Here is a 24806-nt window from a genome sequence, read left to right on the forward strand (position 1 = left end):
TCTCGAATAATGTGCGACTATGCCGGGATTCAAAGAGAGCAGGTACAATTAAATCTTATTTATATATACGCGGTAGATAACGGTGAAAACCAATGTATCGTAATAAATGATGATGCTACGCTGTCATTAATGTATCAACACCAATCATGGAGTCGTCACTTGTTCATAAGCCACATTCCGATTCATAATTCTTTCCGGACATCAAGCTTCAATAACGCAGGAGAGGATAGTAGTAGACCACGCGACGACGCACACAATTACAGGGATGATTCTGTCGAAGCTAGCCAAGGCGTCGTGCACGCCGAACCCTATCAGGGTAACGCTGCCCCCCCAGCGGAGATCACTGTTGCAGAGGCTCGGGAGTCGGGTATTCGGTGGCGGCAGACGACGCAGACAGCAATCACCAGAGGATCCTCCGCCTTTTGTACCTCCTCCACCGCCCGCAGCCGCGCGTAATTCTGTATCGGATTTTAGGGTTGCACCCCCTCGACATGTGGTACCTCCTCCTCCACCTGCGACCGCTCGTTATTCTGTATCGGATTTTAGGGATGTTCCCTCTCGCCCAGCTGGATCCTCTCGAATGGGAGAGGGTAGTAGTAGCTCTCGCGGAAGACGAGGAAACGCATCATCGGACGAGGATTATATCGTCCCACCGAGAAGAGACTATCATGTGTTCAACAACATGGATGGGCCTAATGAGGTAACAAACCGCCGCACTCTTGGTGCTCCGGAATTATACAATGGGGACCCTAATTGTATAAGGCTGGGAACGCATTTCTCTAGCAAGGACGAGCTTCATGGTGCGATGGCGATATGGAAAACCAGGTTGGGAAGAGAAATGCGCACGACGAAGTCAGATCGGGCAACTTGGGCAGCAGAATGCGTTAATCGCCCGAACAAACGCACCAAGGAGCCGTATGACGGTATCATATGCAACTGGAAGATCCGAACTACGTTCAGGAGGGAATATCGAACGTGGCAAATTACCGTGTGGTGTGACGGACACAACCGTGACGGATCGGAGAATCTTCGTGAGGACATGAATATAACTCAAGGTCACGTTGCATACGTCATTATGGGAAAGATTCGAGAAAAACCAAATTACCCGACCTCGGCCATAATTGACGACTGTAAAGGAGCATTCGGCGTTACAATTGGGAGAAAAAAAGCTTGGGACGGTAAGCGAGTGGCGATGAACCAGGTGTATGGGGACTGGGAGACAAATTTCCGCCAACTACCCGGCTACATGCGAGCTCTTCAGAACTGCCGAGATGGGACTGCAGTACAGTGGAAGTTCAAGAAGGAGGACGGTAGTGTTGATAGTAGGAGGAAGATTTTCAGGTACCAACACAACTTTAACGGGTTTTTCTTGAATAACCATTTTACTCCGTACACTGATTTATCGTTATTATTCAGGTACGTATTTTGGCATTTCGGTGCCACGAGACTCACTTTCGAGCACAGCCACCCTGTAGTTACTGTCGACGCAACCCATCTTCGCGGGTCGTACAAGGGTAAGGCGATTGTAGCGGTCGTGAAGACTGCCAACGACAGAGTGGTTCCAGTCGCATATGCGATCGTAGACGTGGAGTCGAACCATAGTTGGTACTGGTTCTTAAAGTACCTGAAAATTCACGTTCTACGAGATACGTTCACCTGCATCATCTCGGATCGTAATTCGGGGATCCTGTCCGCGACTGCGAAGCTCGATACCAAATTTCCCAACTGGGGTGTTCACAGGTGACTGTTTACGGCACTTTAATCGTAAATTCAAGTTCAAATTAGTCATTCAATTAATTACTTCTTCCGAACAGGTATTGTATGGAGCACATTCGTGCTAATATGCTTTCAAACGTGCCGAAGAAGGCAGGATTATATGGCTTAGCTTGGACAGTCGGTACCGAATTGGACGAGGCTAGGTATACTCAAGCATGGGCAGATCTCATAGAATCAAGTCCGCCTGTAGCCTCATATCTCCAAGGTATTCCCCTAGATAAGTGGACGTTGATGAACGACAGATTCCATCGATGGGGGACAACCACCTCGAACGACGTTGAGAGTTACAATAACGTCCTCAGAGGCGACCGCTTCTTGCCGATCAGGGCATTCGTTCAGGCCACGCACGCCAAAGTCATGGCGATATTTGTTGACGAAATGTCCAAGATAAATAGATACAGATATCCGCTCGCACAAAAACTGATGGCGACGTTCGAGGAAAACAAAATGCGTTCAAGACGGTATGAAGTCTCGCTATATCCAAACGCACCCGGTCGTGTGTTCAAAGTAAAATCTCCTCCTGCTCGTTTCGGAGTTCCAGGCAACGAACGTACGGTTCATTTCGATTTCGGTTCATACTCATGCTTACGTTGGAATACGTACAGGATACCTTGTTCTCATGCAATGGCAGTCGGGAAGATGTTAAAAATCCGTAGTCTCGACCTTGTCCATAGTTGCTACACGAGGGATGGTTGGAGACAACAGTTTAGTGGTGTGTTCGGTCCTCTTCCAAATCATTGGCCCGAATCAGAATTTGTGCTCCTACCAGACGACACTCGCATGGTCCATCATACCGGTCCCGGCCGCAAAAGAATGAACAGAAGACAACGTGGCACGAGAGACTATTTGAACATGACAGGTCGAAGACCTCGAGGCTGTAGTAATTGCAACGGTAGAGACCACGACAGGAGGAGATGCACGTTCACGCATACACCGGCGGATAGACTGCCGTTGAACATGTTGTACGACCCGTACGGACTTCAAGGTTACGCGCCTCTCGGTGAGCACAACTACGACGACGACAGTTCAGATGAGGACTACAATGTGGACAACGACGACGTCGAAGATGAGGACGATTACGACGACGACGAGTACGACGACGAGGATGCCGTCGACCATACCGACGGTGATGATGTGGAAAACGACGATTAAGTCGTTGATAACTATGTATTTAATTTATCCTCCGAGATAATAATTGGGTTCTACATTAATGCCTACATTACGAAATATATTGTTTTATTGTTAATGTTCGGAGTATAGAGTGTAAAATTAAAAAAATAAAATTGTACGTATAAATATAAACTTTTAAAACCCATATACTTAACCATTAAAATAACCATATGAGTAGATATTATTTTGTTTTACTTCGTACAATCAAAAATATATATGTTCTTTGTTTATGAAATCCATCCCATATACATACGACGAAAGACTACTCCTTCATATAGTCTAAATTTAATTAATAAGATAAAAAAAAAAATCTATATCATCTGACGTCGGGATATAACCAACTGCTGCGTTTTTCCTTCTGACCGAAATTGGCTCTAGTCGATCGTCGCACCCGTACGTCCTCCGCAGTCGGTTCGGCAGATTGAATACTAGTGCCTAATAATTACGATAAGATCAAACGATTACAGTTGTCAATAAATGTACATTAGAAAAAGTACGTGAAACCGTAAAAATTATTACAAACATATTCTAACCATAATAAGTACCCCCTCCCTACTGTGTTGCGTACTCCGCAAAACCCGATAACCCGGCTGTGGACGTCTCGGGAAGGCCCCGAGAGCTCGATCCGATCCCTAAACTAACGTCCACTCCGCTATCGATCGGAGCCGTCATATGCTGTGCGGGCATATCATAATCAAACAGGGCGCCCATGAAATCATGCTGAATAGTACCCGGCTGAGTGGGAGGTCTGGAAGCCGCCATTGATTCGGGGATCTCAACATATGGAGAAGTCGTGTCGGTCAAGTCCTCGACACGATAATCGGTGGAAGTGAATATACCCGTGAAGCCGCTTGGCCAATCGGACTGCACATTTTCCAAGTCGATTGGCGGTGCACCTGGCGCTTGTTGGAGACCACCTCCACGATGTGATAATGTGGGACGACCGGACGACCGACTATGACGAGAAGACCCAGGGGGCCGAGAAGGACCTGGCCTAAAATCAGAAACGGAATGTCGAGCAGCGGCCGGCGGAGGAGGAGGAGGTACATAAGGAGGATGAGGTACCTCAGGTGGTCGGTCTCTGCGTCGTCTCCCGCTACCCAATACCCGACTGCCTAGCCTTTGTAGAAATGATCTCCGTTGTGGGGCCCTGTAACCCTGTGTGGGATCCACTTGAACGACGTCCTGCAGCGCTATGGCGGTCTCCTCTAATATCGGCACACCAGACGCCTCCATCAGATTACGGAGATTGGACGAGACCTTACCGAAACCTTCACTACACGCACGGTGATATTCGTTGTGACTAAACAACTCCTCAAGTCTTTGCACCTCGTATATTATTCTGCTCAACCCGTGGCTCTGCAAATGAATACCACAGAACAATTTCTAATAAGTAAAGCATCACATGAACTAAACAGCGAATTAATAAGTAAAACATCATATCACCTAAACATTGAATTGATAAGTAAAACATAACATCACCGTAACAGTTATAAACATTACGTACCAAGGCATTAACCGAACCCGTATGGCCATGGTAACCCCCGCTGGACGGCGGCCGACCGGGCTGCTGAACGAATCGGACTGTCCTCTCCATACACCACTCTCCATATCGGGGCGCCGTTGTCGGGCCAAGTGTCGGCGGGCCCTCAACGACATGGTCCGCACGTCGGACCCAATGACGAACGTGCCAGTCATGAACAGCTTCCCAGTCCACAGCGTAGGACGACCTCTTCGTCCGGTGCAAGATCTCAGTACCTGGCTGATCTAGGGGTGCCTGTGGCACATGCTGCAGGCGACCGAACTGCCGCATCACCCTGTCAGGATAGTGACACTCCACAACATAAAAGTAGTGGAGGTAAGTCCTGGACATCCATATATTCTCGCCTTGACGGCATCCATTCGGTAGACCGACAAGCAGGTCGGCATACGGTGTCCAATCGAACTGAAACGAAATGAGGAAAATAATTGTTAGAAATAAATTAATATTACGAAAAATAATGGTCTGAAAAATTTAAAATACCTGCGATGGAGTCAGGACCGAGAGCTGATCTCTATAACCTACTAGTGAATGGCTGGTGATGGTAGTCCTCGACATAGGTCTCGTCCACCTGCGTCGATTAGCATTTTAGTAAACTGCATAAAAAACATAACTTAATGACAGTCGTTATAATATATAGAATTCGCGAAATTACTTTGCAGCAAGTGGGGAGTCCGGAGGCAGCTCATCCCCTCGACGATACCTTGGCCTCACTTTAGATATCCTCGTCCATGCCCATGACTGGACGAGTAGACCTCACATGAGAGAGTTCTTCTCACCAGATCGCGCCGAATCGCATAGTGCGCGATATGTGTATGCCAGAAGGGCGCTGCCCCAGCTGAAACAACCGCACCTCTCTGGGTCTTCTAGGAGGCGCAGTGTGAATAGGTCGATTTTGTTCTGGCTGTGATCTGGAAAGAAACAACCAGCGAGCAAAAATGCTAGCATACATCGTGCCCTTTGAAGCGCATCCAGCTCAGTGGTAATTTCTTCCCCGTGAAGTCCCTGGAGGTGGGCCTTAATACTTGTCAATTTTATGCCAGTCTTGGATGTCTTCTCCGGCACGAAGCCCAATAATCCAAATAGGTACCCATCGATGTCGGGGGGGTACGTCTCGGTACCAGTTACGGGGGCACCGTCGACCCGAAGTCCGAGCAGCACCTCCACGTCCTGTAGGGTAATAGAGGCCTCGCCGACAGATAGATGGAAGGAATGTGTCTCCGGCCTCCATCGCTCAGCTAGTGCGGTAAGGAGGTGGTGGTCGTACTCCATGTACCCGACCTTCGCAATCAAGCCGAAACCCATCAACCGTATATAGTACATGACCTCTTCGGTTGCATACCCTTCGTCGTCCGCCATGCACTCCCAGAAGAATAAGTCAGCTCTCCTCATCCTCATAGCATCCTCGACATCCTCCCCGGACGAAAATATGTCGCGGGACCTGTGCTGCGGCTGAAACCACAGTAGATCATCCGAAGTAGGACCCTGCGCCATCCAAGAGGATCTCGCCGCCATAATCTGGAAAAAAATAACAATAAAAATTAGTCCTATAAAATTAATCACCTTAATAATCGCCTCAGTAAATTTTAATAAAATGATTTCATTTGAATATATATTCTAACCGTTAAACTTTCTAATTTAATCATTTTATATTGTTGATTAAATTATTTTATAAAAAAAAATTAAGAAATTTAAATTATTTAGAACTAAATAATCTAACAAACCAAAATATTTAACCGTCTCAATAAATTATTTATTAAAAAAAATATACATTTAAATCTTAATTACAATGTAATGAATTTTATTTAATAATCTCCTATTTAATAAACAGAACTACAACCTGGAATGAACTCAACAGAACTACAACCTGGAATGAACTCAACCGAACTACAACCTGGAATGAATTCAACAGAACAACAACCTGGAATGAACTCAACCGAACTACAACATGGAATGAACTCAACAGAACAACAACCTGGAATGAACTCAACAGAACTACAACCTGGAATGAACTCAACAGAACTACAACCTGGACTGAACTCAACAGAACTACAAGCTGGAATGATCCTAACAGAACTACGACTCGGAATGCACTGAACAAAACTACAACTCTGAATACATCATTACATTGCAGAAATACATTAAATTGCAACGAAAATTAAATACATACAGAGAAAAATACCTTACTCGTCGGAATATATGTCCGTACAAAAAAATCGTGGAAATATTCGTTCGGATTTGATTTCCTTTACACCTCAAACTACCGAAAATGATAGAACTCTAATAAATAAAACAAGAGAAGTGAGAGAAGGATTGAAAATGACGCAAATGAAAAGGAGAGACGGAGACAGCTTATAAAGGCTTAAGCTGCCGGTTTGAACTCAAAAATTCATCCTCCAAGACACTTGTCACACATGGAATGAAAGAAGTTCACGGCAATGACACGTGTTCTACATGCATTGGGGAAAAAAACGGCAGCATTGGACCGGCACAGAGGTTGACGGTTTTGTGGGTTGGGACCGGCATTTAAGCTGCCGGTTTTGTGTCCCAAAACCAACGTGTAACACATGCATTCGTGGGGAAAACGGTAGAGCAAGTGGACCAGCACTTTAAGTGCCGGTTTTGTGTCTCGTGACCGGCAATTACACAGCCGGTTTTGTGCTGTGTCCGGCAATTAAACAGCCGGTTTTGTGTGAGCTGTCACCGGCATTTTCTTTGCCGACTTAATTAACCTTAATACAGTTTAATTAAGTAGTCCGACTGGCATTCCATTGCCGGTCGGATTACATCCGTTCGCCTTTCCATTTTTCGTTTCCAAATATTTACATGTATTTAAAAAAATATACATATGTAATTTTCTGCAACTTCCATCTCGCTTATTAAAGTGAAAAGTAACATTAAGAAAGCTATGATTTGTCTTGATCTTGATATTTTCAATGAAATTTCCTTCTACTTCTAAAGTAAAATTTGACCGTCTAAAATTTAACTCGTCAATGAATATCCGGCAACCACCCTCCACTTCGACATGTGCTAATATTTATACAATTTTCTTAATATGAATAATATTATACTCCTTAAATATTTAATAATCTTTATTATTTCGTATTATAAAAAAATAGTAAATATTTATAAAAAATTAAATTATTTAACATTTTTTTAAAAAAAATTACATATCTTGTTGATATAAATTGATAGAATTTAAATTAAATATATAATTTATTATTTATATAATAATATATTTTATTAAATGGTTATTGTTACTTATATATATAAAGAAATATTAATTGGTTCCGAAAATTGACTCTTCCATAGAGTTGTTGAAGTTGAGCTATTGAGGGTTGAAGAAGCAATGCTTACACATACAGTTGGATTATGCTTTCCGCTAGCTGTGATGGAATATCTCATCAAACCCAGAAAATGAAAAATAAAAAAATAAATCAAACCCTCTGTTTAAATCATATTAAAATATGCTCTTGATTCCAAATAATAAAGTAATCCAAAACAACAACTGTTGTTGAAGAACAAGATTCTTCTTCTCTGTGTGTTTTCTCAAATCGGAGTTTGCTTACCCTTCTCTATCAAAGCTTCTTTTTGATTCCTCTTAACTACTATCTCCATTGACATCCCACCACATATTTGCGATTTCTCTACAAGAACCCCATTTTTCCAATTCTCTTTTCGTTTCAACTTGTAGATTTATTTCGAAATGAAGATTTTACTTGCTGGGATTCTTTTTCTTTCCGTGCTTCAGTGGATTGATGCTTTTCAGCTGGAGAGGAGCCATCCCACTGAGCGAATTTCAGGTTTGATTCAGCTTCATTTATTTCATGCTTGATCTTTTGAGCTCTGAGATTTATTTAGGGTTTTTGATTGTTTGTCATTTTGGGTTCGATTCGGTTGTCATGCATGATTTAGGGCTAGTAGGATTATGGGATCTGTTGTTAATCTCGGATTCGATTTGGATATTTATTCATTTCTGATTGTTGACTTAATACAATCTAAAAGTAGCTTTGAAATCAGTAATCACGTTTTCTGTCATTGCTGCAAAATGCCTAAATCTGAGGCTTTTCTTTAGGTGATATTTGTCAATTACAGTTCTGTATTAGGTCAAGAGCTTAGAAAGGGAATAAATAAATGAACTGCATCTATACTGGCAAATTGAACATGGAAGTATATGTTTAACTTGATACTGATATGGTATTATTACTTTCTCTTTCAATCCTAAGTTGAATTAGCCATGGGGGACAGATGTTTGAGCCTCATATAGAAAGCTGGTTGCTTGACTTGGCATGTTTTATGGTAGAATATAGCTCCAGTTGACAGAGCTTTGACTAAGCTTGACACTCTGTTTGACTGGGTCATTTCAATCCAAATTAGACTCTGCTGGTAATAAACTTGTGCTCTAGGCACTGTATGTTGGAGGCAGAGAAAGATATTGGTTGGAATTTGATTTCGACTTTTACTCTTCTGTCATTCTATTGAGTTTTAATTTCTGGGAAGGTGGCTAGTTTAAAACTTTTGTCAAATTTGGTTAGCAGTAGGATGGTATGCTAGCATTTATATTTCTTGGGAGTTGACCTAAGTGTTCTATTTTTAAGTATATAATTTGAAATGAGCTGATTTAAACTTTGAGCTCTTTAAGTATGCTTTTTTGCATGATAATAGGTAGTGCTGGTGATGTCTTGGAAGATGATCCAGTGGGAAGGTTGAAAGTTTTTGTATATGAACTTCCTAGCAAATACAACAAGAAGATTCTGCAGAAAGACCCAAGATGCCTCACACACATGTTTGCTGCTGAGATCTTCATGCATAGGTTTCTATTGTCGAGCCCTGTTCGGACTCTTAATCCTGAAGAAGCTGATTGGTTTTATACTCCTGTGTACACCACGTGTGACCTGACTCCCAATGGTCTTCCTTTGCCTTTTAAATCGCCAAGGATGATGAGAAGTGCGATTCAGCTTATTTCTTCCAACTGGCCTTACTGGAATCGCACGGAAGGAGCTGACCACTTCTTTGTAGTGCCCCATGACTTTGGAGCATGCTTTCATTATCAGGTAAGCTGACCTTTAACCAGATTGGAGTGAATTAATGTATTTTGTGACTGGCTATATGGTTTTTATGATGATTATTGCTATTTTAGCTACTGATAGTTCCTAATCACTATTAAATTGCAGGAAGAGAAGGCCATTGAAAGAGGAATTCTCCCATTGCTTCAGCGTGCAACATTGGTTCAGACTTTCGGACAAAGAAACCATGTTTGCTTGAAAGAGGGGTCAATCACAGTTCCCCCATATGCTCCTCCACAGAAAATGCATGCCCACCTGATTCCGGAAAAGACTCCTAGGTCCATATTCGTTTACTTCCGAGGCTTGTTTTATGATGTGGGTAATGATCCTGAAGGTGGATATTATGCAAGGTACGTCTCATAACCAATAATTTAAAAATTTTAAGAATGTACTATGGTAAATCAGTCAGGCCAAGAGAGTCTCTAAAAGAAGAACTCTTTTTCTCTAATCTATATTTACAGAGGTGCACGAGCAGCGGTGTGGGAGAATTTCAAGAACAATCCGCTTTTTGACATTTCGACAGAGCACCCAACAACCTACTACGAGGACATGCAACGAGCCGTATTCTGTCTGTGTCCCCTCGGGTGGGCTCCATGGAGTCCGAGATTGGTCGAGGCAGTGATATTTGGATGCATCCCTGTGATTATAGCGGACGACATCGTTTTACCATTTGCCGATGCGATCCCATGGGAAGACATAGGGGTATTTGTGGACGAAAAGGACGTTCCTCAGCTGGACAGCATATTGACGTCAATCCCACCAGAAGTAATACTTCGGAAACAGAGATTGTTAGCAAACCCTTCAATGAAACAGGCCATGTTATTCCCTCAACCAGTTGAACAAGGAGATGCTTTTCATCAGGTACTCAATGGTCTTGCTCGCAAGTTGCCACACGACACGACTGTATTCTTGAGTCCTGGCGAGAAAGTCTTAAATTGGACAGCAGGACCCATTGGTGACTTGAAACCTTGGTAGTAAGTAATATACCTATTGTCATGTAGTAGGAATTCTTTTCTTTCTCCTGAATGTATGGACTTTGAGTAATAATTTGTAAATCTTACCCTGGCCAATCGAAGGTACTTCAGACAAGCAGTTATCTTATTGACTGTATTATCCAGTGCTTCACTACATACATGATAGATACATCAATGCTAAATAATCAGGAGCTCATTTTATGCTGACACTTTCTGAACTATTAAAAGTTAAAAAATGATCCTTTCAAAGAAGGTTGGATACGTTCTCAAGTGTAGTCAATCATTTACATAAGGTATATATGAAACAAGTAATCATTCTTCCAAGACAAATGAGCCCTCTATTCTTTTCTCCATGGTCTGCAATGGGAAAGTCAAAGGTGTATACAAGTCATCGTAACTCGAGTTAACGGCAGGCTTGAACTCATATGGACCTTCTTTCACTCCCCAGACCTGTCACAGGCAAAACAGTTTTTGTTGAATATTTTTCCTTCATCCTAAGTCCTAAGTAAGTGAAACGAAATGTAAGAAAGTGAAACAAACCTGATTTCCCTCATCATCGTAACCCTTATCCCACATATGTACCTCGTTATTCTTCAGAATTGAAAGTTCTGAAGTACAGTGCGTTGCCCCATTCTGTTGCAAAGAAAATAATCAATCAGCTTATGCATGTCTCAGAAAAGATGGCCATTTAACTACATGAAATCAGTTTCAGTTTCCCAAAAATTCCACTAATTTACAAGAATACTACTAAGTTTCAAATTTCAGAAACAGGAAATTCATTTGTCAAAATTCCACTAAGAACTTTTAGTTACTGAGAGATTGGAAACTAGATTTCCATGACCAAACAAGCCAAATTCTAGTTCCTAGTAGGTAGAGATTAAAAGGCACAAACCCATGAATTTGGAAATCCGCCTTCTGGAGTAGAGCCTTGATATAAGCAACGTTTTCCTCTTTCACATCGTTTGAGATGTATTGTAGTTAGGTGTTCTGCAATGTCCTGAGTAAAACAATTTGCGTGATGTTAGCGCATATATGCATACACCAACCGAAAATCCTAATAAATCAAACAGAAATGTAATGCTAGTTTGCAAAACGTTTCCAGGAATAAATGGTCCTATTCTGATATGGTATGACAATAACTATGGATTGAGGACAAAGATTTCCAAAGCTTTTAAAAAGTGGAAGATACCAAAGGCACACAAAGTTTCCAAAGAAGTCTTGTGGGAAATATCACAGAACTATAGAGATGTTAAAACATGATTTGTTGCTTACACTTATGACTTCTTCTGTCTGTGGACGCTGGGCCTTCGGTCGATCACAGAAATTCTTATACTCTTCTGGGTCTCTAATTGCATATGAGAGTACCTGCACCCACAAATAGAATAGAGAATATATTTAAATGCTGTTTGATCCGAACATGAGAATGCAGAATATGCTAACTATTTAAAATAAGCATGAAGGATTGCTGGCAATAAAGGAGAAAATATACAAAATATGCAAGTATACTACTGATGCAGACACATAAAGGCCGAATAAGCACCTCAAAATAGCAAGTTCCATAGAAATAGAACATAAGTTAGATCAAAGCCTACCTCAACATCACATTTCAACTCTTTTGGACAAGGCTTCACCATATAAAATCTCTGTCATAAAAGCATTAAATCAAAAGCATTTAAGGTAAAAAGTTCCTTTACATTAAACCAGACAAAGAAAAAAAGTTCAACAAACATGAAGACAACAGAACAGGATTGGAGAAATATTAACAATATAGGATCCATGGATGCTGCACCTGGCGAAAGGGTCTTTGAGGAGTCCTCCAAAATGCCTAAACACCCAAATAAGAAGATTACCGCTTAACGAATGATCATTAAAATATAGCAAAATTGAATTATGAGAGATTTTGAGTTAAAATAGAAACTTGACGCTGACCTGTTCAAAGTACAAAACTTTGGAACCATCTACCATCTCTGCTGCTGGGCATGTTAGCATTCTGCATAGATACCCTTACTAATGTTAATGAAACATTGTTCTTAAAAAAAAAAAATGTTAATGAAACATCAAGCAACCATTGATATGTGTGTCTGTATTATTGGTTCGAAATGGTAAACAAACCTGATATTGAAGTAATTATCAGGATCTCTAGACGCTTGCTCCTTAGTAAACTATACCTCCCAAACAAAAATTACAAATCAAAATCGAAACTAATATCAAATTAATTTAAGATAAAAGGTAAAAATAGTACCTTTTCGCCGCTAAGAGAGTGAGAGACGAAATGGGCATGGTCCCATCGAGTCTTAGACTTAGTGAATCGTTTAATCAAAAGAGCACCACCGATTAACACAAGCGTCTTCACTACTAAGCCTTGAGCTATGCTCCATCCATTGTTGTTATCATCCGAGCCCGTCACCATTTATTTATCCAAACGAAACAAAATACAATATAGCCTGATTATCCAAATTTCATTCACCACATTCCTACACTCTGCACACAGATTTCGTGCATGGCTCCAAAATTACAAAATCGAATTTGGTGTTTTGAGATTTGATTGAGAATAGTAGCGGAAAACGAAAAGTGTGGTGTGGTGGAGTTTTATGGTTGCCACGTCATCACTCCTCGTTATTGATTTTTGGTGATGATGAGAAGGAGTTTGATTGACGGTATTGGTTTGTTTTGATAAGTTCGTCTCCATTTTTACATGTTTTCGAAACTCTTCTACGTGTCTGTAAGCATTTGGATTAAACTGTTAAATGACCAAACACGGCCTTATGGCCACAAAAATTATGGACAAGCCAACAAATAACGTTGTTGGGTCAAGTGTTTTGTTTCCCAGCTCATATAAAAGGCCTACTATGAATTATGGGTAAATATTATAAGCCTCCTAAGGTATTTCTTATTTTACGATCTGCCCCCACTAAAATTTTAAATGATATAATTCCCCCTTTACTTTCACTATTAAAGATTTGATTGCCAAATGACCCCATAATATATACAAATTGACCCCATTATCCTAAAAAAATTATAAATTTATATAAATGATCCCATTATATTTCGGGTCTATGCTCCGCAAGTAATCAAGTTTTTTTTTGTTCGCATCAATCTCGATCTCAATGCTTGAGGGACTTCGATCCTTTTCATTTTTCAGTGGCAGTGAAATTTTCTCTATATAATATCTTTACTGTTTGTAGTTGAAGGATTTTCGAAAATCTAATAAAAATTGTGGCTATATCTAAATTATGTTGTTACAATAGAAACGATAAATGCAAAAGCACATAACACATGACTAAATGGCTAATAGGAGTAATAAAACTAGTTATATGATGATATAGATGAGCTATTAGTAGCAAACTAAATAGAGGAGACGAGTCGAGAAGAAACAAAAAAGAACAAACTCTAATAAATAGACGAGAAAGTCGATATCATCATCATCATAGATTAATAGTGACATGTTATCATTGCCGCTGCGCAAAATAATCGCCAGCGAATAGTCCCCTAGAAAAGGTGCCCCATACATTGGAATCGATAGTATCTTTTATCTCCATTGTTATATCCTTAAGTTTATCATCATCATCATCCCCAAAACAGTAAACAGGAGCCTGCCATTTTTCATCTTCAAGCACAGCTCCAACCTCAAATGTCATCACATGAGCACTATATCCTACAATTCAAATACAATCAATCAATTAATAATTGAGAAGTTGAAATCATGGAATTGAAGATTTGAGTTTGTTTGTGATGGTTACCTGTATAGAAGATAAAATAAACAGGCCTTTTAGTGACGACATCCTCAGCATACCAAATGAAGTCAACCTTCTCCCACACGTTACATAAGAAGCCGTCCACTTGTTGTTGGCCGAGATAGGTGGCCCCGTCCATCCAGTTTGGTCGGAGAATTCCGACCGGAAATTGTAGGACTCGACATTCTTTGTTAGAGTCTAAGGTGTAGATGAAGGAAGTGTGATTATCCCATTCTAGATCGTACGTCAGCTTTCCGAGCTGGTCCTGGATAATGTTGAAGTTGCGTCCATTTGTCCAGTCGTACCATAGATTAGTTGCTTGGAGCGTCCCACTCCTGTTCATGTAGAGGAGTGAATGGAATTGATGAGGCCATGGAGTCGGGACTGGCTCTGAGGATTCCAAAACGGAAACCGATAAAATGATGATGAAGATTGGAATGGAGAAGAAGATGCTCATCTTCATCCTTGTGCATGAAGCTAATACTCCAGTCCACTGTAGTGAATAATAGATAATCCATATGTGGATTAGCTTTTATCCTTTGGAAAACAAAACTGAATTGCCAAATTTGCCCTTCATGCAGTGCAACTATTTTGGCTTTCCAATTATGAAAAAAATTATGAACCGAACCGATTTCTTTAGAAATCATCCAACCAAATCAATTCAGTTCAGTTCAATAGGTAAATTTTGTGTCCATCACTAAAGAAGGTACTATTAAACTATGCAAAATAGAGCCAAACAGAAGCATTTTCATTCACAGAGCTTTCTGAAGCTCAACAGAATCACAAACAACACATTCTTGGCTTTTCACTTCAGCCTAGACCTTATTCGTATTAGACAAACTAACACTTGTACAAGTATCACATAAATTATTACATTTTCATACAAACAGTCTTCTTCTAGAAGATGATAAGAAGAAAAGCATCATAAAATGTGAACTACTGGTTTCCAGCAACAGGGCCATCACGACCTTTCTTGATGTCATCCCATCCTCTTACCCACGGTTGGCCTGGCGTAGCTCGAGTCTCGGGGGCAGCATGTTTATCCAGATTTTTCATGACATTCTCATGCAATGCAGAGAAAACCTATACCAAAACAATGATGTATCCATCAGATTGAAGACAGACTATATAAATGATGGAAAAACAAAATGCAACTGAAATGTTTCAGATTCTCACAGGATTTACGCTCACTGTCTCGGGTGCTTGCTCCTGACCAGATAGCCACTTCCATAGATCAGGGTTTTCCTGCAAAACAAATGTAGGATATTCACAAACAAGAAAAACTAGAATTCCAATCAGCAAATATTGTATCTCAATCTCTCTTTTGAAGCCTATATACACCAATTGCAACCTGATTAGAAAGATATCACAGAAATGAAAGAAGATTCAACTGAATCACTCAAATTGGTTAAACAAGCCTGAGAAAAGTCAGCAACGGCACAGACTTTCACTATGCTAGTTACCCAATGCCTTTCTAAACTTGTGGCACAAAAAAAACTTTCACATTCCCAATAGCTGATTGAAAGAACATTAGGGTCCAATTTACAGTAGATATATTATATAGATAAGTGTCAACTTAGAAGCCTAACCCTTTCAAGGCACTGCTATGCATTTTTGCACCATATCTTGAGAAATTAAACCTAGCAATGTGGCATATAAAGTTTCATAAAGACTACAATGGGTCACCAACAAACAGCCAATTTAGATTACTTCATGAAATTATACCCCAGGCAGACATATTGGTGATTCCTTGGCAGATATAGTCTCGGACGATATGCAATGTTATACTCTTTGGCGATCAAGTCAATTCTTCAGATAGTAACAAGAGACATTGAACTCAATTCATTCAAAACGAGAAAAAAAAAAAAAAAAAAAGGCATTGTGTTGCGTGTAACAACTAACAACAAACAAGGATATCGTTTGAGGAAATTACCAAGTCGAGGACTTGGAGAAGAGATTTAATCCCATTTTCGTCCATGGATTGAATATGCTCCTCAACCCATGTTCCCAGAACCAAATCCAGCTCCAAATATCCTCTCTGTTTGCTTCTATACATCAATCTACACCAAAGTTACGAAAACCCATGAATAGAATGATCATTCAAGTACTCGAGAAAAAAACATCGAAATCATACATATACAAAAATCAAACTAAAGCAACATAACAATAGGGAAAACCTGTTAAGTAAACGCCGTTTGCTCTCTTCATTGGATAAATCGATTTGAAGTGACTCAGAGTTAGAAGAAAAATAACGTGGCACCAAATAGTATTGAGGCCTATCAAAGAGAAGAAGAAGGCCAAAAAAAAAACATTGTAAATTACTTGATTTGATCAAGTACATAATAAGATACTGAAAAGAAAAAAGGGTACCTGAAAAGTGTACTCGCGCGAGTGTTAGTTACTGTCCGAGCGGATACGGTGGTGGAATTGAGAATACGGTGGACGTTGATCAGAGCTCGCTTGAAGCTGGCCATTTTTTGTGATAGATTTGTTAAGCTTCGGTATGCTGGAAGAACGAAAGGCGACGTATTATACCGAAACAAAAACTAACAAAGGGAAGTGTGGCTTTCTTTTGTCCACACATGGGAGGCTAATTAGACGTGGTGGGCTAAAGGGACAACAAGCTCTCAAACTAAACAAGTTTAAAGACGTAATAATGTTTTTTTCTTGAATCAAAGGTTTGAAAATGGTTCGTAAATCCCTGTAATTTTCTGAATCAAGTTCGGAAGTCCCTGTAGTTATTTTTTGAAGAGGAAGATTAGTAAGGGGTTGTTTAACTTACATTACCTCTGTCATTCAGTCTACCGAGCCGAGAACTCACATTTACAATATGAGCACCAGCAGATGAATTTCGCATCAATGGGATCATAGCTTTGGTCATACTTTTAGTTCCATAATAGTTGGTGGCAAGAACCTGATGTGCAAATTCTACAGAGTTATCAAATCCCAGATTATAGTTAACTCCTGCATTATTTACCTGTAACACAGACAATTTAAACATAAGTATTCATAAAAAACGAAGAGGGGTATAGATAAGATTGGAGAAAGCAATTTGTACAACCAGAATATCTACACCACCATATGTTTGTTGTACCCAGTCACAAAACTCTCTTATAGATTCTGGTCCTAAGACATTGAGTTGATGGAGGTCCACATTCAGACCATCTTCTCGCAATATCTTAGCTGCTTCTCTGCCAACAGCTTCGTCTCTAGCTGTAAGTATAACTTTCAAGCCATGGCCAGCAAGCTGTCTGGCAACTTCAAATCCAATTCCTCTATTCGAACCAGTCACCACAGCAACTGTTTCTGAAGACCACCACCTAGAAAGAAAAGAATCTTGAAGCATACATAATCATAATTTGACAATAAAATGAAAAACCCATTTGGTAAATGTAAGATTTTTACCAAAAAAAAAAAACAATTTATAGTTTGATTCGAAGAACCTTTGTTGATCGGAGTAGGGAATTGTTCTGAGATGGGAAATCTCTTGCAGTCAGCTTTCTCTTCTCTCCTTCGCTTTCTCTTTCTTCCCCGTCATTTTCTCCTCACATCCAATTCACCTCCAATGGATTTTCTTGGTGATTGACAGAAACAATTAGCAGATTTTTGTAATTTGCAGATTTTGGTAGAGAAGCAATCTAGCAAAGCAACTTCGCAAACAGTGAGGAAGAAAGGAAGTGATGGTGTCTAACGGCGTTGCTTTGACGGTGTTAATGAAGCGCTAGTTCACGTCGTTATACATTGTTACTGCCTAAACTTGCTTCCAGTTCACAAAATAGTACCTAAACTAAATTTGCTTACAAAACCATACCTGAAAATAGAAACGTTAATTTTTTCCTGTAATTGTTTTTTCAGAATAACATTTTATTTTTTCTGTTATCGACAGTTAATTAACTACGGGAGGAATGCAGTATTATATATTTTCAAATTCTAATACGAGCAACCGTTATATTAATTATATATTTTATAAATATGACCATTAATTAAGAACAGATGTTAATTATAATTTAAAGATATTTTGATTATATATTAACAAGTAGCAACAAATTAATTAAGAATACAAAGCAAAGAACTACAAATTTAATAAAATCAACAAAACCCAAGACAAAAACCAGCCCGGAATTTAATTTGTTGGCTGGTTAATTAGAAGTTAATTTCACGTCTCTCTGCAAAAAACTTGCCGGAAATAGCAAGTTCAGGGAGCAAGGCAAGCCAAACTCCGGTATCAGCTCCGTTCTCGGTGGAAATACTACCAGAATAACCTGTCATAGCAGTTTTCACCCATCCTGGACAGTAACAATTAACATAAATCTTTTCACCGTCTGGCCGTTCCGAAAGTTCCTTTGCCGTTATCCTCGTGTAGGCATTCACTGCTAGCTTTGAAATGGAGTAGTCCGTCAATGTCTTTGGCCAACCACCTGATTCCCATGTCCCTTCGTCTACTTGTTTCAGGAATTCCGTTACCATCCCGTCAACCACTTCCTCCGTTAAGGTTTCCACGTCAGAAAGTTGTTGTCTCATTGTCTCGTCACGGATTTTCTGCAAACAGAAATTTTTAAATCCATATTTTTCTGATTAAATGTTTAATTCTATGGTAATTATTATTGCACACTGTTATTGTTATGTAGCACTGGGGGACCAGTACGCTAAATTGAAGAAATCTGGTAAAAAATTTACTCCCTAATCTCTTTCGTGATAGATGATATTTTATATTTTTAATTCATCAATATATATATATATTTTAGATGTATATAAAAATGTAAAATATAACGTATTAAGGTAGTAATAGTTATGTACGTAGAATTATAAGGGAGGTTTGAAGAAAAATAAAAAACGGTAGATTTTAGTAAAATTGAGTTTTAATTTTAAATTAGTGTTAAGAAAATATCAATTTTTTTATAAAATTCTTCGTAAAAATGGTGACAGATTTCCAACGAGTACCGGTATCGGGTACATTTCAGGTACGCGGTACGACGCCCTAGAGAATAACGTGTACAATTAGCGAATTGAAATTGTTGCCTTGATACTTACGTTACGTTTTCCATTGAGCCGTCCAAGACGCGAGCTGACACTTACAATTCGAGCACCAGCAGAAGAATTTCTCATTAGAGGGATCATAGCTTTGGTGATATTTTTGGTGCCATAATAGTTTGTTTCAATAACCATATGAGCATTTTCTACAGAATTATCATTTCCAAGATTGAAATTAACTCCTGCATTATTTACCTGTAATTTTTCACAAAACTAGTTAATTTTAAGAATTAATTCTTTTAAGAAAGAATATTTTAAAATTGATTAATGCTTTAATTAATTATTTTAATTACCAGAATATCTACACCTCCATATTTTGTTTGTACCCATTCGCAAAATTCTTTGATTGATTCTGGGTCTATGATATCGAGTTTTTGGAAATCGACAGTGAGACCTGTTTCTTGCAACACTTTAGCAGCTTCTTCTCCGACAGCCGTGTCTCTAGCCGTTAAGATAACTGTCAAGCCATGTCCCGCCAGTTGTCTAGCGATTTCGAATCCAATTCCCCTGTTCGCACCAGTCACCACCGCAACTGTCTCCGATGACCACCACCTATGCCAAAATTGAAACCATAATTAACAAGGAAAAATTGTAGGTATACAGTTTCTATATTATATGCATGCAAATCAAACTTACATGGTCAATATTCCTTCTTTTCACGATTAGATATTTTTTTTAAAATATACGAATATCAATTGATATTATGCATGTAACGAATAAATGAAGTTCCTACCTAAAAATTCCCTGGTTAACAAGTAACCGTATAATTCATTTAAATTATAAAAAATGTTATAAAACAAGAATTTATCAACCTTTGATGATCTGAGTATGGAATTGTTCTGAGGAGAGAAATCTCTTGCAATCTCTGTTCTTTTCGCACCTTCGATTTCTCTTTCTTTCCTGTCATCTCCTCCTAACACAATCTTTTTTACCTCTTTGAAATTAATATTTTTGAATATTATTTCATTTCTTTTTCTTCTTTTCTTTTTTCTCTAGTGAAAAATGTTAAACAATGGTGTTTTGTGGGTCGTTTTTGCCTCATAACATTAGCAAAATGCCCGGCAACCTCACAATTGATTAACTACCTTTTTTTTGGGTTGGCCAATGACTTGAGTAGGAATAGGCGGTCAAAGTCAAAACATTCCATTTTTAAGTTTTCCATTTATTTACAACAAGACAAATGTGATTCGAGAAGATCATTGCATAGATAGAAGAATCAAAATGTTAAAGAAACTTGCATTGGTGTGGTGTTCTTATAATCTGAAATGATTTGTTTTCGTTTTCATGTAATCTTTGTTGCATGTTAGCAGCAATGTTTTCTTGTGCGACTAAAATGCGAAGGACTTGTTCCATAAAATGTTTTTTTTAGAAGTTTCGCCACCTTTTAAAAGCTCGATTAAACCAAGTCGAATCGATTAGGAAATCGACCCAAACGAATCCTAACACTTCCGAGTTGGATTGATTCGTACCTCCAAAAATACCTTCTAAATAGTGGAATCAAACTATATTTAACAAAACATAATGTAAAAACGGTAGAACACTCCGATCCTATGCTTCGACTTGAAGATCTAAACAATACACCAATATATATATAAATATGTGGAGAAAGAAAGATTAAAAAGAATATTAAAAAAATTTAAGGGCTAAAATGAAAAAATTCTAAAACTTGAGAGAGAACTTAGCTCAGCCAGCATGTCGTACTATAAAAATTTGGAACTAAACTAAATTTAACGAAACATAACATGAGAACGATAGAACGCAGTTCCCATCGATACTACGTTCCGACGTGAAATTCTGACCGCTCCTACCTATCCATTTTAGAGGGTAAATAATGATGTGTTAGGCTATGTCGGAACAGAGGATCGTCCCGAATTTCCCGATCCCGATATTACGCCAAACTCAACATGTAAATCTTTTAACGTGGGCTTAAACTTTAAAGTTCAAGACTAAATTGCAAGCAATTGAACAGATCTGCTTTGACAGGCCCATTTTGAGTGTGCTACTTTTGAAGTAACTTCCTTTTTTCGTAAAGACATTATCATAACTCATACGCGACAAGATTTTTTATTTTATTTTTATTGCTAAAAATAAAATACGATTTTTGATATTATATTAATTTTTTTTTACGATTTTTCCTCTTATCAGTTCCCTTTTTAATTCGTAACATCATCATCATTCATCAACCCGTCATCGACTCCCAAGTTGTTCCCTTTCCTCTCACCAGGTACCTCTCATCAAAATCAATTTGATTTGATCATGGAATTCTTTTCATAGTCTAAAAGACCTTACTCCTAGACTGAGTACAATTTTGACTCGTTCATCTCTATATATTTCTTTATTTAATTTTTCCCAATTTTTGACTCTCCAGAAGTAAAAGAAAAACCAGAAAAGTCCATGAATATTTGCGTTTTCCTGTTCCAATGCCAATTTCTAGCACACGCTATAAACCCACTTGAAAAAGAGTTTCCTTTTCTCGATTCTACTATACCTAGATCTACCCATATATCGAATTCTGTCAACTCAATCAATTAAACATGTCCGGAGCACGACAAGCTGTAGAGCATCATGTGGGGTTGCCCAAATTGGAGGCTCAGTCTCCGGCGAAGGCTAAACCGGGTACGGGCACAGGACCCGATTGTAGCAACGCCGTAAAAAAATCCGGGCAAGTGTCTATGGATCATGTTCTTCTGGCATTGCGCGAGACGAGGGAGGAGAGGGATACTAGAATCCGTAGCCTTTTTGATTTTTTCGATGCCACTGATGTTGGTTATTTAGATTATTCCCAGATCGAGGCTGGGTTGTCTGCATTACAGATTCCTTCTCAGTATAAGTACGCAAAGGATCTGTTCAGGGTGTGTGATGCCAATAAGGATGGGAGGGTTGATTATCACGAGTTTAAGAGATATATGGATGCTAAAGAGCTCGAACTTTATCGGATTTTTCAAGCTATTGATGTAGAACACAACGGCTGCATTTTGCCTGAAGAGCTCTGGGATGCACTGATTAAGGCTGGTATGCTTTAGTATCTTCAGCTTCTTTCTAATTATCGACTCTGGTTAATATGTATCCGCGGTGGTAATGTAGTTATGTTTGCTATGCCAATGGGCTATAATCATATTTTAGCATGGCCTTGTGTTTCGCATGTCTTTTTGTTCTTTGGCCAATAGCGTGAATTGATGATAAGTTAGTTTGAAGTAGCTCATGAATCAGATTATTTAAGGTAGGAACATAATAGGGAATTATTGATTGTGCTTTTATGATGGTACATTGAAACATAGGCTGTCATAGTTTATGAAGCTGGAAACTTTGTTTTTGTATATCTGTAATGGTTGTATTATATTGTGATGTTGCCTCAAACCTAGTTATGATTTCGGAATCATATACTTCTTGTGGTTTAAAGTGCAAAAGGTGGGGGTTTAGGAGGAGTTATTGCTTGGTTTTGGGCTTATTTGGTAGATTTTGATCCATAAGGTTTCATTTGTTTATGCTTAAGGTTGAAGTTTTTCATTCAAACTGGCATAGGATACTGTTGTTTTCATCTTATAAGCCATGGCAGTTTCTACTTTCCAGGAATTGAAATTGATGATGAAGAGCTTGCACGTTTCGTGGAACATGTTGATAAGGACAATAATGGAATCATAACATTCGAAGAATGGAGAGATTTCCTTCTACTGTACCCGCATGAAGCTACTATTGAGAATATCTATCATCACTGGGAAAGAGTATGCCACGTAGATATTGGAGAACAAGCTGTTATTCCTGAAGGCATGAGTCAGCATGTCAAGAAATACAAATACTTTATTGCAGGGGGCATAGCAGGAGCTGCTTCTCGAACAGCTACTGCTCCTCTCGATCGCCTAAAAGTGATTTTGCAAGTTCAAACAGAACGAGCTTGTATTTTGCCAGCTATAAACAAGATACTCAAGGAAGGTGGTCTATTAGGTTTTTTCCGAGGCAATGGGTTGAATGTTGTGAAGGTAGCCCCTGAAAGTGCAATCAAGTTTTATGCTTATGAAATGTTAAAGAAAGCCATTGGAGGGGAAGACAAGCACGATATCGGTGCGTCTGGGAGGCTTTTAGCCGGTGGCATGGCTGGTGCAGTGGCTCAAACCGCAATCTATCCGTTGGATCTTGTCAAAACTCGATTACAGACTTGTGGTAGTGAAAATGGGAAAGCACCCAATTTGGGAAGACTGACAAGGGACATATGGCTTCATGAGGGACCTCGTGCCTTTTATAAAGGCCTCGTACCCTCTCTTCTTGGGATCATCCCTTATGCTGGCATTGATCTTGCTGCCTATGAAACCTTAAAAGATTTGTCAAGGGTGCACATTCTTCATGATACTGGTAAGAATATGTATATGTTAGTATTTTACTTCTTTTCCTTTTTTTTTTTAATAAAAAAATAATATATTTTTATTTTTACTGTGCAAACAGAGCCAGGTCCACTTGTGCAACTGGGATGTGGAACAATTTCTGGTGCGCTTGGAGCAACGTGTGTGTATCCATTGCAAGTCATCAGAACAAGGTATGATCTAACACATGTTGTGTTTTTACGACAGCTGGAATAGAGACTCATTATTACACTCCAAATACTAGCTGGCCAGTATTAATGTTGAAAATTTTCATCGTTTTGTTTAAATTGGATATTGAATTGATTATTGCTTTTCCAGATTGCAAGCACAACGCACCAACTCTACGGATGCATACAAGGGAATGTCGGATGTGTTTCGGAGAACTTTTCAGAGAGAAGGTTATAGAGGTTTCTACAAAGGACTCCTACCGAATCTTCTAAAGGTTGTTCCAGCTGCAAGCATTACGTATATGGTTTATGAAAAAATGAAAAAGAGTCTAGATCTTGATTAGTATCCACTTCTTAATGTCAACCGAGTTGATTTTATAGCGGGAAGTAGGTAATTGAGTATTGATGACGATGATAAAGAGAATAAGATCACTAATCAAGCAGGTTATATACTTGTCTTTTTTTCTTTGGTCTGGATGAGTAGGTGATGGTTCCCCATGTCTGAATGGGGCTAGCCTTGTAGTCAGAAAGTTTTCCCCTTTGATTTTCTGAACTAAAAATTGATTAAAATTGGCTTATGCTTACATTATTCAAGTTAGTTTTCAAGGTGATAGCTGTGTAGTTTTATGTCTTTATTTTTATTCGTCTACACTACAATATGAAATCAAAGATGCAGAATTTTCCATTTAGTTTTTCATCCACATCGTTCCTGCTTCGATTCTTGTTTATCAGGTAGGTTGTTTCAGCGATTCTTGTTTATCAGGTAGGTTGTTTCAGCAATGGTGATGCCCGAATGTGTATCGGAAATCCCTATTTGTGCATTTACTCAGATTCTTGTTTAACATTATTCAGAATAACTTGCTTAGATTATTGGCTTTTCGGTCAAATAGACGTGACCTTCAGGTTGCGAGAATTTTAATGATTTTCGTCCCCCCGACCGATTTGTAAGATTTTTTCGATCCACCGCTGGATGAATCTTTTTAGCACTTTGGC

At 39.1% G+C, this 24806-nt stretch overlaps 6 protein-coding genes and 1 pseudogene across 8 annotated transcripts; 2 read left to right on the forward strand and 5 right to left on the reverse strand.

Annotated features, from left to right (window-relative positions):
• The first annotated feature begins 8246 nt into the window (after nucleotides 1-8246).
• On the forward strand, nucleotides 8247-10527 carry LOC139884998 (probable beta-1,4-xylosyltransferase IRX10L). The gene is made up of 4 exons (XM_071868954.1): nucleotides 8247-8289; nucleotides 9152-9540; nucleotides 9661-9902; nucleotides 10014-10527. Exons 2-4 carry the CDS (start codon nucleotides 9271-9273, stop codon nucleotides 10525-10527), a joined length of 1026 nt encoding a protein of 341 aa, XP_071725055.1. The 5' UTR covers nucleotides 8247-8289; nucleotides 9152-9270.
• A 311-nt stretch (nucleotides 10528-10838) lies between these two features.
• Nucleotides 10839-12936, reverse strand: LOC139885013 (chromophore lyase CRL, chloroplastic-like). Its single transcript, XM_071868969.1, has 9 exons — nucleotides 12769-12936; nucleotides 12639-12688; nucleotides 12456-12516; nucleotides 12316-12351; nucleotides 12119-12169; nucleotides 11799-11891; nucleotides 11419-11523; nucleotides 11067-11159; nucleotides 10839-10976 (listed from the first exon to the last, which is right to left on the reverse strand). Exons 1-9 carry the CDS (start codon nucleotides 12934-12936, stop codon nucleotides 10839-10841), a joined length of 795 nt encoding a protein of 264 aa, XP_071725070.1.
• Nucleotides 12937-13975: 1039 nt separating this feature from the next.
• On the reverse strand, nucleotides 13976-14723 carry LOC139885008 (uncharacterized protein At4g14100-like). The gene is made up of 2 exons (XM_071868962.1): nucleotides 14267-14723; nucleotides 13976-14181 (listed from the first exon to the last, which is right to left on the reverse strand). Exons 1-2 carry the CDS (start codon nucleotides 14721-14723, stop codon nucleotides 13976-13978), a joined length of 663 nt encoding a protein of 220 aa, XP_071725063.1.
• A 473-nt stretch (nucleotides 14724-15196) lies between these two features.
• Nucleotides 15197-16734, reverse strand: LOC139885012 (succinate dehydrogenase assembly factor 2, mitochondrial-like). 3 transcript variants are annotated; one of them, XM_071868968.1, is made up of 5 exons: nucleotides 16631-16734; nucleotides 16438-16536; nucleotides 16194-16308; nucleotides 15437-15505; nucleotides 15197-15343 (listed from the first exon to the last, which is right to left on the reverse strand). In XM_071868968.1, exons 1-5 carry the CDS (start codon nucleotides 16732-16734, stop codon nucleotides 15197-15199), a joined length of 534 nt encoding a protein of 177 aa, XP_071725069.1. The 3 variants fall into 3 exon arrangements, with proteins under 3 accessions (XP_071725069.1, XP_071725068.1, XP_071725067.1); XM_071868967.1 differs by having other exon boundaries at nucleotides 16194-16320; XM_071868966.1 differs by having other exon boundaries at nucleotides 16170-16320.
• A 299-nt stretch (nucleotides 16735-17033) lies between these two features.
• Nucleotides 17034-17798, reverse strand: LOC139885009 ((+)-neomenthol dehydrogenase-like; annotated as a pseudogene).
• Nucleotides 17799-18403: 605 nt separating this feature from the next.
• LOC139884999 (uncharacterized) lies at nucleotides 18404-20198 on the reverse strand. The gene is made up of 4 exons (XM_071868955.1): nucleotides 20104-20198; nucleotides 19585-19843; nucleotides 19292-19486; nucleotides 18404-18799 (listed from the first exon to the last, which is right to left on the reverse strand). Exons 1-4 carry the CDS (start codon nucleotides 20196-20198, stop codon nucleotides 18404-18406), a joined length of 945 nt encoding a protein of 314 aa, XP_071725056.1.
• A 1627-nt stretch (nucleotides 20199-21825) lies between these two features.
• Nucleotides 21826-24157, forward strand: LOC139885010 (calcium-dependent mitochondrial ATP-magnesium/phosphate carrier protein 2-like). Its single transcript, XM_071868963.1, has 4 exons — nucleotides 21826-22303; nucleotides 22862-23638; nucleotides 23729-23819; nucleotides 23965-24157. The coding sequence occupies exons 1-4, from the start codon at nucleotides 21826-21828 to the stop codon at nucleotides 24155-24157; spliced, it is 1539 nt and encodes a 512-aa protein (XP_071725064.1).
• The last annotated feature ends 649 nt before the right edge of the window (nucleotides 24158-24806 follow it).

This window comes from Rutidosis leptorrhynchoides, unplaced genomic scaffold, assembly GCF_046630445.1.
Source record: "Rutidosis leptorrhynchoides isolate AG116_Rl617_1_P2 unplaced genomic scaffold, CSIRO_AGI_Rlap_v1 contig69, whole genome shotgun sequence".
NCBI lineage: Eukaryota > Viridiplantae > Streptophyta > Magnoliopsida > Asterales > Asteraceae > Rutidosis > Rutidosis leptorrhynchoides.

Coding starts and splice junctions, on each gene's coding strand:
- LOC139885010 (XM_071868963.1), top strand. CDS start 21,826: ATGTCCGGAGCACGACAAGCTGTAGAGCATCATGTGGGGTTGCCCAAA. Junction 23,639..23,728: donor GCACATTCTTCATGATACTG/GTAAGAATATGT, acceptor CTGTGCAAACAG/AGCCAGGTCCACTTGTGCAA. Junction 23,820..23,964: donor TTGCAAGTCATCAGAACAAG/GTATGATCTAAC, acceptor TTGCTTTTCCAG/ATTGCAAGCACAACGCACCA.
- LOC139885013 (XM_071868969.1), bottom strand. CDS start 12,936: ATGGTGACGGGCTCGGATGATAACAACAATGGATGGAGCATAGCTCAA. Junction 12,170..12,315: donor CTCAAAGACCCTTTCGCCAG/GTGCAGCATCCA, acceptor CTTTTATGACAG/AGATTTTATATGGTGAAGCC. Junction 10,977..11,066: donor ACGATGATGAGGGAAATCAG/GTTTGTTTCACT, acceptor TGCCTGTGACAG/GTCTGGGGAGTGAAAGAAGG.
- LOC139885012 (XM_071868966.1), bottom strand. CDS start 16,734: ATGGCCAGCTTCAAGCGAGCTCTGATCAACGTCCACCGTATTCTCAAT. Junction 16,321..16,437: donor AAACGGCGTTTACTTAACAG/GTTTTCCCTATT, acceptor ACTTTGGTGTAG/ATTGATGTATAGAAGCAAAC. Junction 15,506..16,169: donor TTTCCTCAAACGATATCCTT/GTTTGTTGTTAG, acceptor TTTGTTTTGCAG/GAAAACCCTGATCTATGGAA.
- LOC139885008 (XM_071868962.1), bottom strand. CDS start 14,723: ATGAAGATGAGCATCTTCTTCTCCATTCCAATCTTCATCATCATTTTA. Junction 14,182..14,266: donor TTATTTTATCTTCTATACAG/GTAACCATCACA, acceptor TTTGAATTGTAG/GATATAGTGCTCATGTGATG.
- LOC139884999 (XM_071868955.1), bottom strand. CDS start 20,198: ATGACAGGAAAGAAAGAGAAATCGAAGGTGCGAAAAGAACAGAGATTG. Junction 19,487..19,584: donor ATGGAGGTGTAGATATTCTG/GTAATTAAAATA, acceptor GAAAAATTACAG/GTAAATAATGCAGGAGTTAA. Junction 18,800..19,291: donor GGCTCAATGGAAAACGTAAC/GTAAGTATCAAG, acceptor TTCTGTTTGCAG/AAAATCCGTGACGAGACAAT.
- LOC139884998 (XM_071868954.1), top strand. CDS start 9,271: ATGTTTGCTGCTGAGATCTTCATGCATAGGTTTCTATTGTCGAGCCCT. Junction 9,541..9,660: donor GAGCATGCTTTCATTATCAG/GTAAGCTGACCT, acceptor ATTAAATTGCAG/GAAGAGAAGGCCATTGAAAG. Junction 9,903..10,013: donor GAAGGTGGATATTATGCAAG/GTACGTCTCATA, acceptor CTATATTTACAG/AGGTGCACGAGCAGCGGTGT.